Below are 19,516 nucleotides of genomic sequence, written 5' to 3' on the forward strand. Positions count from 1 at the left end.
AGGTGGAAAATTGTAGATTATTTTGCATTTACCTTATTGTGTATGAGACTGAGCACTTTCTCAGAAGTTTAAAAGCTACTTGTATATTTTGTCAACATCCTTGGTACATACTTCTTAAAAATCACTCAGCTGCAAATTCCTCCAAATGCTTCCTCAGGAGAAGCCCTCAGACTTGGACTTTCTGGGTCAGAATTTGCATTTTTAAAAATCTTTCTCCACAAATTGCCTGTTGATCCTCCTGCCAGGACACAGACCCGAGACATCTCCCTTCAGTCACCATCGGCTCTGTGTCTCATAGGTGGGAAATGACACCTCTATGTTCTCAGAGGTGGCGGCTGGCACCTCTAAGCCTGCTCAGGGAGGTGGAGGGGCAGGCCCCGCCTTCAGCCCCACCCCCGTCACCTTCAGCCCCTCCCCATTACCTTCAGCCCCCCCCCCCGCCCCCCCGCCAGCTCCCCGCCCCGCCCGCTGAGCAGCTCCACCCTCCCGCCTATGCAGCCCCGCCCCACCTGCTGCCCGGCCTTGCCCCGGGGCTGCATGGCCCCGCCCCGTGCGTGCTCTGGCGTCACTCGTCATGTGATGCCCGCGCAGGGTTGAGAAGGGGTGACAGTGAAAGTTGCTGCGGTTGGTCCTTTGTGCACTCGTGTGACTCCCTTTGAGGGAAGCGCCCTGAGCCGTGATGGCGAGCGCCTAGGGGAAGGCGCAGATGAGCCCAGGGCCGCCTTCCCTGGCAGCGCTGGCCTCCCGGTCCCGGAGCGCGCGCCCGCGCCGTTGCTAGGCAGCCGCCTATGGGCGCAGAGGGCGGGGCAGGCTTACGAGAAAGGGTCCGGTTGCTTGTGCAAGGGAGAGGCTGTGACTTTGGAGCGTAATAGTGCCAGGCAGAGGGCCATGGAGCAGTACTGCATCTTGGGCCGCATAGGGGAGGGCGCTCATGGCATCGTCTTCAAGGCCAAGCACGTGGAGGTGAGCACCCAGTCCTTCCTTCGGTTCCTTTGAGATCTACCCTATGTTCGCACCCACGCATGGGCCATAGCTCCTGCCTCCCCTCAGCTTTTTGTGGCGTCCGCCTATCTCTTGCCCCCTTGGCGGGGTGGGGTGCGGCCAGCTGTCAGCGGTGCTTTTAGATGGCGAGTGTTCCCTGTGAGCTGGTGTGGTTATCTCTGAGCTGTTTTCCCAGCGCTGCGACTCCTGGCCCTGATATCCCTCCAGAATGGGGTAGGGGGTGCGTTCCACTCTCACGAGGGCCTCAAGCCTCGCATCCCATTCCTTTTCCCAGCCCGGGATGGGGTAGCAGTGTCTGCGTCCTGTCCCAAACAGACTGGAGAGATCGTGGCCCTCGAGAAGGTGGCCCTAAGGCGGCTGGAGGATGGCATCCCCAACCAGGCCCTGCGGGAGATCAAGGCCCTGCAGGAGATTGAGGACAGTCAGTATGTGAGTAGGGCTGGTGCCCTGTGCTGGGGTTCCTGCCCTTATCCACTCACTTCCACCCTGGGGACTTGCTGTCGTTTGCTTCCTCACCCCTCACTACTCCCTTTCCTGTCCACTTGTTCACCCTTATTCCCCCCCAGTTATTTCATTCCTCACTCACTCCCTCTCTGTTCACCCACTTATTTCTTTGTGTACTTATTCATTTATTCACTAACATCCCTTTTTGCTCAAAACTTTTAATGAATTCTAATAATAAGGATAATTGCCACCCATTGAGCTCCCATTGTGTTCCGCAGGCTGGATTAGCAGCTTTATGTACATTGTCCTTCTTCTTCTTTTTTTTTTTTTTTTTTTGGTCTTTTTAGGGCCACACCCACAGCATATGGCGGTTCTCAGGCCAGGGGTCTAATCAGAGCTGTAGCTGCTGGCCTACCACAGCCACAGCAACGTGGGACCTGAGCCCTGTCTGTGACCTTCACCACAGCTCACAGCAACACCGGATCCTTAACCCACTGAGTGAGGCCAGGGATCTAACCTGCAACCTCATGGATCCTAGTCAGATTTGTTCCACTGAGCCATGATGGGAACTCCACATTGTCCTTCTGAGTTTTCTCCTCTGATTGGGGAATCAGTACATTTTAACTTTGGGTCCCACATAGGCTCTGCCCTCTGCTGGGCACTGGTGACGAACACTGACCCTGACCCTGACCTGGCTCTCGAGACAGGACAGAGGCTGCAAGAACCTCCTGGCCTTGTTTGTGCTGTGATGGGCCCTGGAGGGGCTGTGGGTACAGGAGGAGAGACCACACCCGCCCAGCCTCATTCTCTCTGTGCACATCTCTCTTGACCGTGTCCTGAATAGAGAATGTGTGTAATTTCCTGGGGAATGCCAAGGGCAGGTCCACCCACCCAACAGTGGGTGATACTCTGGCTTGCTTCTTATCCTCTGGAGATGTTCGTGCTACATCAGTGCCAAAACCATATTATACAACTTCATGTGTCATCCTGGTTTTGTGCGAAAGTATTTTGTATACGCCTGTGCATATATGTCTGTATGTGCCATGTCTGTTGCTAAGTCTGGTGGAATATACTTGTGAGGTTGACAGTAGGTGATAGGATTCTTCTTTTGCGATTTTTTTTTTTGCTTATGAGTTTGTGTATTATCTGAACGTTATGTGTTTGTCTCAATCTGTAAAGTGATTGTCTCCTACTCTCAAAATCAGAAAAGCAGTAATATGGCCCTTCTCACTCTCTCCTTTTTTTTTTTTCTTTTCTTCTGCTTTTTAGGGCTGCACCCGCAGCATATGGAGGTTCCCAGGCTAAGGGTCTAATCAGAGCTACAGCTGCCAGCCTACACCACAGCCACAGCAATGCCAGATCCAAGCCTCTTCTGTGAGCTACACCACAGCTCATGGCAACACCGGATCCTTAACACACTGAGTGAGGCCTGGGATCAAACCTGCAACCTCATGGTTCCTAGTCAGATTTGTTAACCACTGAGCCATGATGGGAACTCCCCCCTTCTCATTTTTTGAGGAAGGTAAAAGGACTTGGCAGCAGCTTCTGTGTGGGAGAGGTGGAGGGCCCATGGGGTCCCGTGTCCTGTGCATCAGCAGGCCTGAAGGTTCTATCTTTAAAACACTCCAGATATCATTCTAGCCTTGCCCAGGCCATCTTCACCTCTCATCAGAATGACTTTGCCCCCCAAACCCCCTCCCTGACCCCACTCTACAGTCAAAATGTGTAGTTGAAGTTATCCACTCTCCGGCTTGAAAAGCCCCAGTGGCTTCTTTTCACTCCAAAAGAATTGTCACTGTCTGCTGTCACCCACCTCCAGTCTCTCTCTCTCTTTTTTTAATTTTTTTTTAGGGCCACACCTGGGGCATATGGAGGTCCCCAGGGGTCGAATTGGAGCTACAGCTGCTGGCCTATGCCAGAGCCACAGCAATGCCAGATCTGAGCCACGTCTGCGACCTACATCACAGCTCATGGCAATGCCGGATCCTTAACCCACTGAGCAAGGCCAGTGGTTCCTATGGTTCCTAGTCGGATTTCTTTCCCTTGCGCCAGGGTGAAAACTCTTCCAGTCTCTTTTTCTATTCATTCAACACTTAAGTTTCTCTTGCCTGACAAGTATGTCTAGGCTCCAGGAGTACAGAGCAGCCTCCTTCCTGTTCTAGCCTCTGGAGCCCTGTGCTCACTGTCCCCCTGCCCAGAACTCCTTCCCAGATCCCTGCATAAGTGAGCCCAGCCCATCTCTTCTGTCTTCATCAGAACCTTCATCAAGATACCCAATAGATTTGTTCTTACGCCTGTCAGTCATTTGTCCCCCGAACTCCTTAAAGCCCATCAGGACCCCCTCGCTCTTGCTCCTGCTCACTGCTGTGCAGCCTGGCCCTTGTGACCCGTGGGCCCTCAGGAAGTATATGTGACATATCTCCTGCTGTCCCAGCGCTGGGAGATGTGATCACCAGTGCCTTCTCTTGGTTCTGGGAGTTAATGGCTGTAGAAGAAACAGGAGGAGACGTGTGTGTGTGTGTGTGTGTGTGTGTGTGTGTGTGTGTGTGTGTGTGTTTCCAGGTGATTTTCCAGTTCGTAGGCTGGGTGGGGGACCAGACACTGCCCTAAGTGGATTTTCTTAGACCTCCTTTCTCCTGCGCCTTTACTGGAGCATTAGAGTAGGGTCTTGCCTTCTGTTGGGAGAGGGGAGCACATGAGAGCACCCAGCTCCCTGATTCTAAGCTCAGATCTCCTGTCACCTTTTCTGCCTGGTCTTCTGTTGAGGCAAGAGCCGAGAGTTCCACAGAGGGTGTGAGCCACGTGAGTCTGGGGGCTGATGGGATGCCTCTCCCCCTCCCCCACAGGTTGTGCAATTGAAGGCTGTGTTCCCGCACAGTGCAGGCTTTGTGCTGGCCTTTGAGTACATGCTGTCAGATCTGGCTGAGGTGCTGCGCCACGCCCAGAGGCCACTGGCCCAGGCACAGGTCAAGAGCTATTTGCAGATGCTGCTCAAAGGCGTTGCCTTCTGCCATGCCAACAACATTGTGCATCGGGTCAGTTCCAGCATGGGCTGGGGTGGGACATGGGGGACCATGATGTAGGGCATGCTTGGAGAGGGGACAAAGGGGGCAGGCCCATGTGTGAGTGGCCAGGGGTATAGCCCTGAAGGAGGTGCGGTCCTGGGCTGACCCGGGTGCTCAGCCTGCCCAGCTCTCTTATCCCGAGGTCCCATGGGGGCTCACAAGGAACCAATGCCTCTTTTTGTGCCCTCAGGACCTGAAACCAGCCAACTTGCTAATCAGCGCCTCGGGCCAGCTCAAGATAGCGGACTTTGGCCTGGCCCGGGTCTTTTCCTCAGATGGCAGCTGCCTCTACACGCACCAGGTGGCCACCAGGTAGGGAGGACCAGTTCCCAGGCAGGACCAGGCAATGGCCAGGCCCCAACCCTCCCACTGGGGTAGAGATGCTTCTGGACCTTCTGTTCAAACAGTGCTCCCGGAGCTGGTGTGGGGGCCAGGGTGACCTTCTGGGGCAGGCAGCTTCCTGACAGACCGGTGACCTGGCTCTGACCACTGCCATCCTCTCACAGGTGGTACCGAGCCCCTGAGCTCCTGTATGGTGCCCGCCAGTACAATCAGGGTGTTGACCTGTGGTGAGCCTCCTGTGGGCTGGGCAGGGGGTGGGGTGCGGGTGCTTGAGTGTTCTTTCCCGCTGGGCATTGAGGTCTCCAGGCTATTAGGGGCTGTTCTCCTGCTGTGAGCTTAAACATACAGGGGTGCCCTGGGGGTGTCTTGCTTGGTTAGAGTATCTCTGAGGAGTTGGAGTCACTGTTCTTTTCCATGAGAGTTTTGAGCTGGGTGGGGGTCAGGTGGGATGGGAGTGGCTGTCCCAGGAGGAGGTCTCTGGGTGGAGGTTGGGGAGGTGGTCTGGCCATGGAACGTCTGCTTGCAGGGAGTGACACCCTGGAACACAGTGTCCCTGAGCTAGCCCAAGGCCTGGGGCCCTGGATGGGAAGGCCCTGAACAGTTCTCTACGGTAGGATGGTCTGTATTTGCTGAGACTGTGAGATTTGGGGGCTGTTTTGGAGGTCTTCCCTGGGATCGGAGGACAGGGTGTATGTCCAGAATGGGAGGCTCTGAGAGGTCTTAGAACTGCTGAGGGGTTGAGGCCTGAGAGCTGCAGAGGAAGGGATATAAATTCTGCGTTCTGGACTTGAGGTCTTTCCCGGTTTGGGGGTCTGTATTCTTCACTCTGAAGCCTCTAGGCTACTTTGTGGGTGTTTTGACCCTGGTGTCAGGTGTGAGTGCTGGTGCGGGGAGATCTGTGGCTGTGCTGAGATCCCTGAGATGTTTGTGTTCTGTATCTGCAGGGCCGTGGGATGCATCCTGGGGGAGCTGTTGAACGGGTCCCCCCTTTTCCCAGGGGAGAATGACATCGAACAGCTTTGCTGTGTGCTTCGCATCTTGGGCACCCCCAGCCCTCAAGTCTGGCCGGTTTGTAGGGCCCTATGGAGGGGAGGGGTGGGACAGGTGTCCTCTGTCCCCCCAAGAGCTAGTGAGTCCCCTGGCCCACACCTTCTCTCCTGTAGCCCCACAACTCCCTGACCTCCCATTCTCTGTCCTGGCTCAGCTCAGGGGCTCCTCCTGCCCTGCTGGAGGCAGGAGAGCTGGTCCGTGTCCCATCCCCTGTCTGTTCCAACCTGTCCCTGGCACTCACACAGCTCTTACCCAGCTGGGCACAGAGTGGGCTCCCGAGAAGTGGAGGAAGGACTGAAGGACGGATTGAGTGCGTGATGACAGAGTGACCTGGTACAAGCAGGGGCTTGGCAGGGCGGGTGCCAGCGCTAATGGGCCTGCTTCTCCTCCAGGAGATCACAGAGCTGCCTGACTACAACAAGATCTCCTTCAAGGAGCAGGCACCCGTGCCCTTGGAGGAGGTGCTGCCCGATGCCTCTCCCCAGGCCTTGGACCTGCTGGGGTGGTTCCTCCTCTACCCTCCACTCCAGCACATTGCAGCCTCCCAGGTAGGCGACACCTAGTGCCCTGAGCCTCCTCGTTCGTGCTCATGTGACCCAGCAGGTTGAGGTCCCCCAGAACCTGTGATGGGCTCGGACAGAACCCCCGGAGCCAGTGCAGGAGGGTGTGGAGCAGCTGAGCCTCTCCTGAGCAGACCCCAGAGGGGCTGTGGTGGCCAGGGGTGGCCCATTAGAAGGGCATGCCCACATTGCAGAAGAGCACATCTTCAGGTTATTGGTGACTCACCTCTTCATGCCTTTATTCCTTCAATAAGTATTTACTCAGCATCTGGCACACACCAGGCATTGTCCTGGGCCCTGGTGCAGAGTGAACAGACAGACGTAGCTCATGTCTGTGGGGTGTCCAGCCTGTGGTGAGGCAGGGCAGCCAGTCTGTGACAGCCCTGAAGAGTGATGTTGGGACTGACTTTGGGGTCACATAAGGCTTCCTGGAGAAGGATCAGTTTAAGCACAGGGAGCTGTTTCCCCAAGAGAAATAATGAACAGAGGCCTGGAGAGGAGAACCCAGGACAGGTGGATTGTGGCTGGAAGGCAGGGGAGGAGGGCAGGGCCACCCGCTGATGGCAGGGATGGCATCAGAGCCTCTATCGGGTGTACCTGTCCTCCCCTCCTTGCCCTTGGCCCTCATACCCTGGTGAGTTCCCATGTCAGCAGTGCCTTCAGAGTGTACTGAGGCCAACCGACCCCTTCTCAGCTCCCTGCTGCTGTCCCGTCTAAGTCACCCCCCTGTCCTCACCCCCATTGTAAGCTTCCCCTCCTGCCCATTCCTCTGGCAGAGAGGGGGATCTTGTCCAGGGAGGCTGTCACACCCTCCCCTGCAGGGCCCTCCTGTGGCTCCCTCTCAGAGGAGAAACTCAGGTCCTTGTGACCTTCAGGCATCACACACTAGGGGCCATCCTCTTGGTGACCCTGGCAGCTCCCATTCCACTTGCTCTGGGGCCCCTCCATGTCCCTGGGCCTCACTCATTCATCCTTCAGGTCTCTTCTCAAGTGCCACCTCCCGGGGGCTTCCCCTGCCCATCTTCAGGTCTGCAGCCTCTCTGCTGTTCCTCTTTCCTCCTCACTGTCCACCCCCCACAGCACTCATCATCCAATGTGCTCTTTCTCCTACTACTTTATATGATTTATTCTCCTCTTTGCTCTGTTTGCTGCTGCATCCTGGGTCCCTGGAGCAGTGCTTGGGCAGCAAGCACTCAGAGGCTTGGAGTCAGCTGCACTGATGAGCAGAGGGAGGAAAGCTTCTTCAGGGCCATATTCACATCTCCCCCTCAAAGGGAAGTGAGCTGAAGCTGGGATGGGGAGGTGACTGGTTTCCTTTTGCTGTCCCTTGCTTGCTGCCTTCAGGCCCTCCTGCACCAGTACTTCTTCACAGCTCCCCTGCCGGCCCACCCCTCGGAGCTGCCGATTCCCCACCGCCCAGGGGGACCTACCCCCAAGGTCCACCCAGGACCCCCCCACGTCCATGACTTCCACGTGGACCAGCCTCTGGAGGAGTCGCTGTTGAACCCGGAGCTGATTCGGCCCTTCATCCTGGAGGGCTGAGATGCTGGGCCAGGCCCCGCCAGCGTGCTCCCTACCAGAACCACCCAGGCCTCTTGTTCCCCAGCTCTGGCCTGATTCAGCCACAGGCTGTACCTGGTCCTGCTCTCAGCTGGGTGATGAGGACATCCAGCCCCAGCAGAGGGCACCTGCGGCCTGCACTGTCAGCTGCCGTCTGTGTGCTGCTGACAGGTCCATCCAAGGAGGCAGTGAGTGCTGCTGCTGTGTCTGCCACCGTGCTGCTTCTCTAGCTGCCACCTTCTTGGTCAGGGACGGCCTCGGTAGAGCCATCTGGGGGAGCACTGAGTGTGAGATGTCAGAAACACAAGTGGGGAGGAAAGTGTGGTTTGATTTTGTTCTCAGAGACATTAAGCACTAGTTCAATTCTGAGATTTAGGATAAAACCCAAATAGTCCTACCTGATGTGTACCCTTCTTCTGCTCCTGTTGAGGGATGTGCCTGAGGTAGCATGGTCTCCTGGCCCTTGCTTGTCTCTGGTCACTTGGAAAGTAGCCCCATTCATGGCCGCCTTAGTCTTGGGGACTTTCTAGGTGCTTCATGTCTTGGAGCTCCCACTTGAAGGTGAGATGACAGAAGTCAAGGCCCAGGGATGGCTCAAATTGGGGACCCAATAAGTGACCCTCCACATTTTTTTTTCTTTTTCAGGGCCAAACCTGTGGCATATGAAAGTTCCCAGGCGAGGGGCAAATCAGAGCTACAGCTACACCACAGCCACAGCAACACCAGATCTGAGCCTTATGTGCAACCTACACCACAGCTCATGGCAACATCAAATCCCCAACCCTCCAAGCAAGGTCAGGGATTGAACCCACATCCTCATGGATCCTAGTTGGGTTTGTTAATAACCACTGAGCCACGAGGTGAACTCCGTGACCCTCCACATCTTAATCAGGTTACGTCACCCTCAGGATAAGCATGAGCCAGGACCACACAGGCCACCTACTTACTCAGACACCAGGCAAATAGGACAGACATTCCTGAAAATCATTTGTTAATTCAGTAAATCCAGTACAATCCGAACTGGCTCTTCTTTTTCTTATTTAATAATTTGGTAAGCCAATTCTGAAATATATGCAGAAATGAAAGGGTTAAGAGGGGGAGGCAGAAGCAGAAGAAAAGGAGAAAGATGAAAGGACTTAGCGTATCATATCCCAAGACTCAGGGCTGTAATAAATAAGAAGTGTGGAATTAGCTCACAGATACATAAAAGCAGACAAATGGAGAAACTTAGCAATCTTTTAGTTTAAAACATTCATTTTGTTCCCATGTGGATAAACTCCTCTGAGCACAGAGTTCACAGAGAACTAACACTGCCACAGTCACTGCCTTCCAGATTTTTAGAGGGCAAAGCACAGTTGTTGCTTTCAGGGTAAAGTCTGAGTGTCTCATAGGTCTTTAAAGATATTTTAAGGATCTGGCCTCTGCCTGTTGGACTACCCACATCTGTAGACTCTAACCTTAAGTCTAGCTCAATTTCTAGTTATCTCTCATCTCCACATAAATGTGAGGCTGTACCCACACCCTGACTGCTGATCCCTGGCCAGTTCCACTCACAAAGACCCTAAACCTTAGTCCGCCCTGACATTGACCCTCACTTTGGCCTTGAGCCTTATGCTGAACCTGACCCTATCACCCTGACCCTGACATACAGTCACTCACCCTCACTCAATTTTTTGCCAACTCCTTCCCCACCTATACCTGGCTTGGATCTTGGCATTGACTCTCAGCCTCACTCAAACTCTGACCCTGCTTGACCTAGAATTAACCTTGTGTATGAACTTGGCTCTCATCTTCACCTTAACACTGACCCTCTAATTGACTCCTTTGATGTTCATTATAACCCTGATCTTGACTTACCCTTGACAATGACAACTTCTCTCCCACTGATCGTGACCCAGAACATTACCATGAATGAACCACTCGCTGCTCTCCATCTGATTCTGACCTTTAACTCTACCCCTAGAATGAATCCTCACCTTGGTAAAGACTATCATACCAACCTACCCTGCCCTTGAACTTGAGCCTTGGTGTTGAACTACACTACGCCAAAGGTGAAAGAAATATCTGTACCCCAAGCCTGACCATGACCCTGATCTTAATCCTGATTTTGACCTGGACCTCAATTTCACCCTGACCTGGGTCTTCATCCAAACACAGAGCCTCATCACTGACACCCTAACCCCATCCTGACCTTGAAGCTGACCTAGACCCTGATCCTGAAATTGAATTTCACACTGACATTGACCTTCATTTTTATGGTGAATGTTCATCCTCAGTCTGATCACCTTCATTTGACCCATCATATCACACTGAACCTTAACCTTGAACCTGATTTTTGACTAAACCAAACTGATCCTCTCTGATAATCAGAATAATGTCCCCCCAAAGACGCCCATGTCCTGACCTATAAATATATTGCCTTAAACAAAAAAGGGACTTTGCCAATGTGATTAAGGGTACATATTTGAGATCGAAAGAGTATCCTGGATTATGCAGATTGGGCCAGTGTAATTGGTGGTGGGGAGGGAGAGGTGGAGGAGGACTTGATTCCTTCCAGCAGCAAGAGGAAAGGAATCCCACCTTGACTTCTAATTGACCTTGGCCTTCACTCTGATCCTGGCAGTTATCCTCATGGTTGATCTTGACTCTAAGTCTGCATTGATGCTTAATCCTGAACATCAACCTCACCCTCACCTTGACTGAATCCTACTCAGAACTGGACATTCACTGTCAACCTGAATCCAACTTTCAATCGTTCTTTCATCCTGACAACCATGATCCTTACCCTGACCTCATCCTCTTACGGATCCTCTCCGATGGAGTCTCAACCTGATCCTCACACTGATCCTCGAACCTGATTCTGACACCATGACCCTGACCATCCTCTTGTCTTGACCCCTACCTGATCTAGAATTTTACCCTGGACACTCACCCTCATTCTGATCTTCATCACTGTCTGCCACCCTGACTGCTCTGACACTGAACTTGATCATGACACTTGCTTTTACATTACATTTACATTGTTATCATTTATGCTAACTCTGATCTGATCTTGGCCGGGGCCACAACCAAGTCCAGAGTGAGGTCCTGGTATCAGGACCAAGGCGAGGGTAAGAGCCAGGGTGGGTGCCATGACAAGAGAGGCACCAGGTTTTGGGCAAGGGCCAGTGCCATGGCAGGAGGGAAGCTGGAGGTCATTGTGAAGGCGACTGTGAAGGTGGGAGTCAGGGCTAGGGAAAGCTTAGGGTGAAGTGTGTGTTACAGTGTGCCTAGGTCAGGTAGGGACAAGGGTAGGGTAGATGTCTGATGTTTGTAAAATCAAGGGTTTTGATTAGGGCAAGGCTGAGGAAAAGGACTGAGTTCTGCGTAAGGGCTAGCACCAGGGCAAGGGCTCAAAAGGTGCTGGGTCATGGACACCCCAAGGTCCAGCTGGTCTGTGCAAGGGCAAGAGTTCTGCGTAAGGGCTAGCACCAGGGCAAGGGCTCAAAAGGTGCTGGGTCATGGACACCCCAAGGTCCAGCTGGTCTGTGCAAGGGCAAGGGTCAGAGCGAGGGTGAATGTCAGTGTGAGGGAGGAGGTGAGGGTCTGCCGAGTGTCAGGACAACGCAAGAGCCAAGGGGCAGGGCAGAGACCAGTGGAAGGCCAAGCAGAAGGGGGTTCGGCAAGCTTTTGGGACCTGAAAGAGGACGGCTGGCAAGGATTAGCCTGGAAGGGCTCGGCCTGAGGGGCGGAAGTGGGAGGCGGGGCTGGGCATGAGGGGCTGAAGCAGGGCGGGGCGGCGCTTGGCCTGTGGGGCAGAAACACCTGGAAGGCGTGACCTGGCCAGAGCGCCTAGGGCGGCGGGCACCATGCAGGCGCAGTTGGGTTTGCCTGAGTGGCATCACGTCTTCTCGTTTTTGGAAGCTCAAGACCTGCTCCGCGCCGCCCAAGTGGACAAGGTAGCGCGTGCAGTCCCAAGCAAGAGGCAGGGCGCAGTTCATGGTCCTGCCGTGACCATGCTTTACGTCCCCCCTGGACTTCAGTTTCCCAAATCTGGGAGGGGGAGTCGGGTGGCTCTGAATATGCACTTGGCAGAGGACGTTTGTGGACCCCGAAGTGGTAACCTCGGCGGCCTTTGGAGGGGTCGCTCTGAAAGTCTCCCACTCCTCTGCCCCTCTGGCTGCCCCTGCATCCAGAGCTCCTGGGGGTTGGCCTGTGCTGGGCACCTGTGAACAGGATTCACCCCTTTGGCTTAATGATCCCGTGTCTTTTGGAATATTCTGGAATTTCCCTTCTGGAGTTTTCCTGGAAAGCCACGATTTCCACACGAGTGGCACCTTCTTCGGGCTCACCTGGTTGAACTCCCATACTGGTTGCACCAAGTGCCTGTTGAGTGCGTTAATTTGAGTAGCACTTCCCCCCAAGCTACAGGTGTGCTCAGCACACCTGCAACTAAATGATTTATAGGATCTGTGTGTCATGTCAGTTCTTCTCCCCTCTAAACTTTTTCCTAGGAGCAGAATGTTTGTCTCTTGCATCACTGTGTGTATAATCACTGTACACACCCAGTGTATGGCCTGACATTTAATGTACTTGCAGTGAATGAATTTATTTACTTTTAAAATACATTATTGGAGTTCCCTTCCTTCCAGCTCAGTGGTAATGAACCTGACTAGTCTCCATGAGGACCCCGGTTCAATCCCTGGCCTTGCTCAGTGAGTTCATCCCAAATTGCGGTGAGCTGTGGCGTAGGTCACAGACGCAGCTCTGATGTGGTGTTGCTGTGGTTGTGGTGTAGGCTGGCAGCTACAGCTCGGATGCGAACCCTACCCTGGGAATTTCAATATTCCCGTGGGTGCGGCCCCTAAAAGGACCAAAAATGAAATAAAGTACAATAAATTTTTAAAATACAGTATTATATTGGAGTTCCTGTTGTAGCTCAGTGGTAACAAACTGGACTAGTATCCATGAGGATGTGGGTTTGCTCTCTGGCCCCGTTCAGTAGGTTAAGGATCCAGCATTGCCGTGAGCTGTGGTGTGGGTCACAGACATGGCTCAGATCTGGTGTGGCTGTGGCTGTGGTGTAGGGAAGGAGCTGTAGCTCCGATTTGACCCCTAACCTGGGAGCTTCCATATGCCCCAGGTGTGGCCATGAAAAGCAAAATCAATCAATCAATCAATCAATCAATCAATGCATGATTATGTAACTTTACATGATCAGACCCTTGCCTGAATTCTGTAATTATGATTTTATTTTATTTATTTGTCTTTTGTCTTTTTAGGGCCACACCCATGGCATATGAAGGTACCCAGGCTAGGGGTTGAATCGGAGCTGTAGCCACTGGCCTACATCACAGCCACAGCAACAAGGGATCTGAGGTGCATCTGTGGCCTACACCACAGGTCACAGCAATGCTGGATCCTTAGCCCACTGAACAAGGCCAGGGATTGAACCCACAACCTCATGGTTCCTAGTCGGATTTGTTTCTGCTGCCACCAGGACGGGAACTCCTCAACTTCACATTCTTACCAGCCCAAAAAAACTTATTAAAGGCTGAGAGAAACTTTGGTCTTGGATGAGTGAGGGCTGTGGAAGTGGGTCCTGGGCTCAGAGAGGATGGTGGTTATTTCTGCCAGAGCTTGGAAAGCTGCATATGTGGATGGCATCCTCAGAGGGTCTGGACCATAAGAAAGCTCCGGAGGGTTTCCACTGAAGCTGTGTCGGGTCTAAATCCAGGGTGGACCAGCCAGAAAGGCCACAAAGTTGGAGGATGCAGGTGTGGGCCTGAGGGAGGGGGAGGAAAGATAATCTCTTCAACAAATAGTGCTAGAACAACTAGATAGCCATATAAATCCTCGTATTTAAAAACATAAGACTCTAGAGATAGAACTTATACCTTTTTAAAAAAATGATTGATTTACAATGTTCTGTCAATTTCTGCTGTACAGCAAACTAACCCAGTCACACACACACACACACACACACACACACACACACACACACACACGCCTTCTTTTTCTCACATTATCCTCCATCATGTTCCATCACAAGTGATTAGATATATAGTTCTCTGTGCTATACAGCAGGATCTCCTTGCTTATCCATTCCAAATGCAAGAGTTTTCATCTACTAACCTGAGATTCCCAGTTCATCCCAGTCCCTCCCCAGCCCCACTACATACACTCTTCTGTCCTACATGTCCATGATATTTTCTGTTCTGTAGATAGATAATTGGTGCCATATTTTAGACTCCTCATGTAAGTTATATCATATGGGGTCTGTCTTTCTCTTTCTGACTTACTTCACTCAGTAGAAGAGTCTCTAGGTACATACATGTTGTTGCAAATGGCATTATTTGGTCCTTTTTATGGCTGAGTAGTATTCCATTGTATATATGCGCCACATCTTCCTAAACACCCATTCAGATGGGCAATTAGATTGTTTCCATGTCTTGGCTATTGTGAATAGTGCTGCCATGAGCATACAGGTGCATGTATCTTTTTCAATGAATTTTTTTTTGTCTGGATATATGCTCAGGAGTAGGTCATATGGTAGTTCCATATTTAGTTTTCTGAGATATTACCTTATTGTTTTTTATACTGGTTTTACCAATTTACATTCTCATCAACAGTGTAGGAGGGTTCCCTTTTCTCCACATCCTCTCCAGCAGTTGTTATGTGTTGACTTGTTAATGATGGCCACTCTAACTGGCGGGAGGTGGTATCTCATTGTAGTTTTGATTTGCATTTCTCTAATAATTAGTGATGCTGAGCATTTTTTCTTGTGCCTGCTGGCCATCTATATGCCTTCTTTGGAGAAATGTCTTTTTAGGCCTTCTTCCCATTTTTCAATTGGGTTGTTTGTTTTTTTGCTAGTGAATTGTATGAGTTGTTTGTATATTTTAGAGATTAAACCTTTGTCAGTTGAGTCCTTTGCAAAAATTTTCTCCCATTCTGTAGGTTGTCTTTTTTTAAAAATGATTTCCTTTGCTGTGCAGAAGCTTTTGAGTTTAATTAGGGCCCACTGGGTGTCATACAGTGTTTGTAGTATACTATATTCTTCTTCTTTTTAAAATCCTTTAAAAATTTGTAAAAACTTTTTTAAATTTTTTTAGCTTATGGCCTCTACAGAAACAGTTGATAAGCAGGATTTGGCCTGTGAGTTATAGCATCCTGATCCCTGGACAAAAAATTTCAAAATTAATTGATATAAAAAAGAAAATTGAAATCAATCAAAAAACTCCAAATCCATTCATCATAAAAACTCTATTAGGAGTTCCCTCTGGCACAATGGGATTGGCAGCATCTCTGCAGTGCCAGGATGCAGGTTTGATCCTTGTCCGGCACAGTGGGTTAAAGAAGCTGGCATTGCCACAGCTCTGGTGTAGGTCGCAACTTTGGCTCAGATCTGATCCCTGGCCCGGGAATTCCATAAGCTGCAGGGTGCTACCCCCCAAAAAACCCCTCTAGTATATTAGGAATAGAAAGGAACTTCCTTAATAAATGGTACCTACAAAAAATCTATAATTAACATCAGGATTAGTATGAAAGGTTTCATATTTTACCCCAGGATCAAGAACAAAGCAAAGATATACATTTTTTTAACATCATAGGCTGACTAGCCAGTACAATAAAGCAAGGGGAGAAAAAACCATATAGACTGGAACGGATGACATGATCATTAAAGTAGAAGTCTCTAGAGTCTATTTTTAAAGGCTACTAGACTTAACAAGTGAATTTAGCATAGTTGCCTAATAAAGGTCCACATATGGAGTTCCTGGTGTGGCACAACAGGGATCAGCAGCATCTTGGGAGAACTGTGTTGAGGTTCCATCTCCCGTTTGGCACAGTGGGTGAAGGATCTGGAATTGCTGCTGCTGTGACTTAGGTCACAACTCTGGCTTGGATCTGATCCCTGGCCCAGGAACTTCATATGCTGCAGGGTGGCCAGAAATGAAAAAGAAAAACAAAAGGTCAACATACAAAAATTAAAATGCAATTTATACAATATTAATGTATAAATCTGTTTTTAAAATACCTTTTATTTAAAAAAAGGAAATACTTTGATATAAACCTGAAAATGTGTGCAGGAGCTATATGCTTAAAAATAAAAAAAAAAGCTAATGAAGAAGATCAAAAGACATCTAAAAATCGAAATAAATGGAGAGATATATTATGATCATGGATTGAAAAATTAAATATGGTTAAGATGCTAATTTTAAAAAAAGTGATCTATAGATTTAACACAACTCCAGTCAAAATCCCAGGATCACTCATTGTATATATTGACAACTTAATTTTAAATTCTATATAGAAAGTGAGAGGAACTTGAACAGCCAAAATAATTTTGAAAAGAAGAAAATCTGATTTTAAGACTTACTATAAAATCACAGTTATCAAGACAGTATGGTAATAGTAAGAGGTTAACCACACACAAACACATAGATCAAAGGAACAGGACAGATTATAGGTGTGAATCCACACAAATGTAAGCTTTTTCATTGAGGTACATTTACATAACATGAAATTCATCATTTTAACTCTCTCTTTTTTCTTTTTTAAGTCATTTTACGGCCTCACCTGTGGAATATGGAGGTTCCCAAGTTAGGGGTCAAATTATAGCTATGGCTGCCAGCCTGCACCACAGCCATAGCAATTCAGGATTTGAGCCATGTCTACAACACCACAGCTCATGGCAATGCTGGATCCTTAACCCACTCAGCGAGGCCAGGGATCAAACCTGTGTCCTCATGGATTCTAGTCAGATTCATTTCTGCTGAGTCATGATGGGAATTCCTCATTATTTTAACCATTTTTAAGAGTATATAGTTCAATGCTATCTTTGGTATTAAGGTCTGTAGTAATTTCCTCACTTTTGTTTCTTATTTTAATCGGAGTCTTTTCTCAAAGATTTGCCAATTTTGTTGCTCTTTGAAAATATCTTTGGTTCATTTATTTTCCCTCTTGTTTCTCTGTTCTTTATCTCCACTCTAATCTTCATTATTACCTTCCTTCTGCTAGTTTTGAGTTTTTCCAAGTGCTTTAAGGTGCCAATTTAAGTGGCTAATTGGAGACATTTTTTAATGTAGGAACATAGGCATTTAAAGCTACAAATTTCCTTCTGAGCATATTTCACTGCATCACAAAAATTTTGGTACAGCATGTTTACGTTTCTTTCATTTATGTCTTCTAATTTGTCTTGTGATCTTTACTTTAGCCCACTGGTTGTTTAAGAGCGTGTTACTGTGTGCATGTTTGTGAATTTTCCAGTTTTCCTTCTGTTGGTGCTGGGGGTAATTTCATAGGAATTTCTTTACTAGTTTGAGCAGGGGAAGAAATTCATGAGTAGACCAGAAGAAGCAGAATTATTGTAGAATGGATTCTGGCAATCTCTACACAGGACTACTGTTATTTTATCAACATGTGATAAAATAAGGTTATATTTTATTGAAATGACTCTCTCCAGCATTGACAGCCACAACTACAGGGAAACTTAAGTTTTAATCCTACGATGGGTGGAGGAAAAAACGTCAAGCAGAGACCTGCCTTCTCCCACAAGAATAAGAGATCATAATAAAGGCGTTCATTCCTTCTATTCCAGCAGCAAGATTTAAACCCTGCATTTGGAAACAGAGCATGGAAACAGATACTCCTGTTGGCGCAAAGTTACACAATTTTTTTTGAATGGCTGCATCGAAGGCATATGGAACCTCCCAGGCCAGGGACTGAATTCCAGCCGGAGCTGCAACCCCATGTCTTGCAGCAAGCCAGATCCTTTAACCCACTGCACCAGGCCAGGAATCAAACTGGTGCCTCTGCTTCGATTAGTTAGATTCTAAACCCACCTTGTCACAGCAGGAACTCCTACATACTTTCTTTTCATTTTTTCATGTTTCATTTCTTTTTTGGCTGTCCTGAAGGCAAATGGAGTTTCTGGGCCAGGGATCAGATCCAAGCCACAGTTGTGACCTGTGCTACTGGTGTGGCAACATTGGATCTTTAACCCACTGTGCCGGGTCAGGGATCAAACCTTTGTCCTGGTCCTGCAGAGATGCCACCAATCCCATTGTGCTTTTTAAATGCCAACTTTTCTACATTTCACACCAGTAAAGCTGCACTTAAATTGATGTTACTTATAATTGTCATGAGATGAGTGATGTAGCTCCACAGTTTATTACTGCATCTCCAATTCCTAGAAATGTCACTTCATTGAAATGCCCAGTAAACGACTGACTTGTATTACTTTAACGATTCTCCTATTAATACTCTTAGAATTGATTTCCAGTTTGGAAGTATTACTACAGTGAGAAGTGAATTACTATAATATCCTCTTTTTTATGTTTTTATTTTCTTTTGCTAACATGTTCTCAACTTTAGAAATTCTTCTCTGAATGGTTTCACAGATGCGAACTTCAGGACAGAGGTGGAAGAGTGAGAGTCTACTGCTGCAGAAGAAACAGAAGGACAGATTCCTTTTTTTGGCCCTTTTGTCTCTTAGGGCCACACCCACTGCATATGGAGGTTCCCAGGTTAGGGGTCCAACTGGAACTGTAGCCACCGGCCTATGCCAGAGCCACAGCAATGCAGGATCTGAGCTGTGTCTGCAACCTACACCACTCTCATGGCAATGCTGGATCCTTTAGCCCACTGAGTGAGGTGAGGGATCGAACCCACATCCTCATGGATGCTAGTCGGATTCACTAACTACTGAGCCATGACAGGAACTCCAGGACAGGTTCCTTTTGAGGTAACATGATACCATGAATAAATTAGTACATTTGTCACCTTTTAAAATTACAATGGCTAGCCTCATGGGGAAATTGGAAGAGATGAATATCTACTTCCTAAAATATCTTGGCCTCCTTCAATTTAGTTTCCTGAATGAGGTGGTGAGTCAGATGAGCTCTGAAGTCCATTTGAGCTCAAGGTTTTTATTCTTCTTGACCTGATAGTGCCAGGGAAGGTGGCAGCATTTCAGGGCTGATGCAGGCGCACTGGGTTTATGGAAGCCAAGATGATAAGCCTCACATGAGCTCCATGGGATGAGGTTCTGCTCTCAGGACATGCTGGCAGCCACCCCCACTTAGGACATAACCTGAATTTTAATGACTGAAGACATAGGTACCCTGTGGATATTTTCATAAATGCCAAAGTTCACACATTGTGGCTGATTGACTATAATGGCTAATAAACTTCAACAGAGTTTTTGCAAGGAACTGTATCTTATGATGAACACCATACTAGATGCTGATTGTCTGTTATTATTAATGGTATCTTCCTGAAATGTATTATGAATATTTATTTAGTCATGAACTATTCATAATTCATGGGATATCATATATGTTTGTAATCTTTGTGATATTCTTTCCTCCCAGAACAAAAAGTTAACTCTGTGTCAAAGAAGCCTTGCTTTGATAAGATTTCTGTGGAAATAGTCAATATTGATGTTCCTCCAGCAGATGTATTTTCACCAACTTATCTTCTATTATTAAAAATTTCTTCTATTATGAAAAA

The 19,516-nt window shown here is 48.9% G+C and overlaps 1 protein-coding gene across 4 annotated transcripts; it reads left to right on the top strand.

Moving 5' to 3' along the window:
- The first annotated feature begins 567 nt into the window (after window positions 1–567).
- LOC146396332 (cyclin-dependent kinase 20-like) lies at window positions 568–19,516 on the top strand. 4 transcript variants are annotated; one of them, XM_084995452.1, is made up of 8 exons: window positions 568–963; window positions 1,318–1,431; window positions 4,293–4,481; window positions 4,702–4,823; window positions 5,018–5,080; window positions 5,798–5,921; window positions 6,296–6,451; window positions 18,406–19,516. In XM_084995452.1, the coding sequence occupies exons 1-8, from the start codon at window positions 889–891 to the stop codon at window positions 18,643–18,645; spliced, it is 1,083 nt and encodes a 360-aa protein (XP_084851578.1). In that variant the 5' UTR covers window positions 568–888; the 3' UTR covers window positions 18,646–19,516. The 4 variants fall into 4 exon arrangements, with proteins under 4 accessions (XP_084851578.1, XP_084851581.1, XP_084851579.1 ...); XM_084995455.1 differs by lacking the exon at window positions 18,406–19,516 and adding an exon at window positions 7,808–9,040 and having other exon boundaries at window positions 1,277–1,431; XM_084995453.1 differs by lacking the exon at window positions 18,406–19,516 and adding an exon at window positions 7,808–9,040.

Source organism: Sus scrofa, chromosome 14, assembly GCF_054392235.1.
Source record: "Sus scrofa isolate SSC_HxYL_T2T_F1_AM1 chromosome 14, Sscrofa_HxYL_maternal_Yorkshire_Landrace_v2.0, whole genome shotgun sequence".
Lineage (NCBI taxonomy): Eukaryota > Metazoa > Chordata > Mammalia > Artiodactyla > Suidae > Sus > Sus scrofa.

What these genes read in the sequence shown, in the direction of transcription:
- LOC146396332 (XM_084995452.1), top strand. Translation starts at nt 889, where the DNA reads ATGGAGCAGTACTGCATCTTGGGCCGCATAGGGGAGGGCGCTCATGGC. An exon ending in AGATTGAGGACAGTCAGTAT is followed by an intron (nt 1,432 to 4,292) that starts GTGAGTAGGGCT and finishes CCTCCCCCACAG; the next exon opens with GTTGTGCAATTGAAGGCTGT. An exon ending in ACGCACCAGGTGGCCACCAG is followed by an intron (nt 4,824 to 5,017) that starts GTAGGGAGGACC and finishes ATCCTCTCACAG; the next exon opens with GTGGTACCGAGCCCCTGAGC.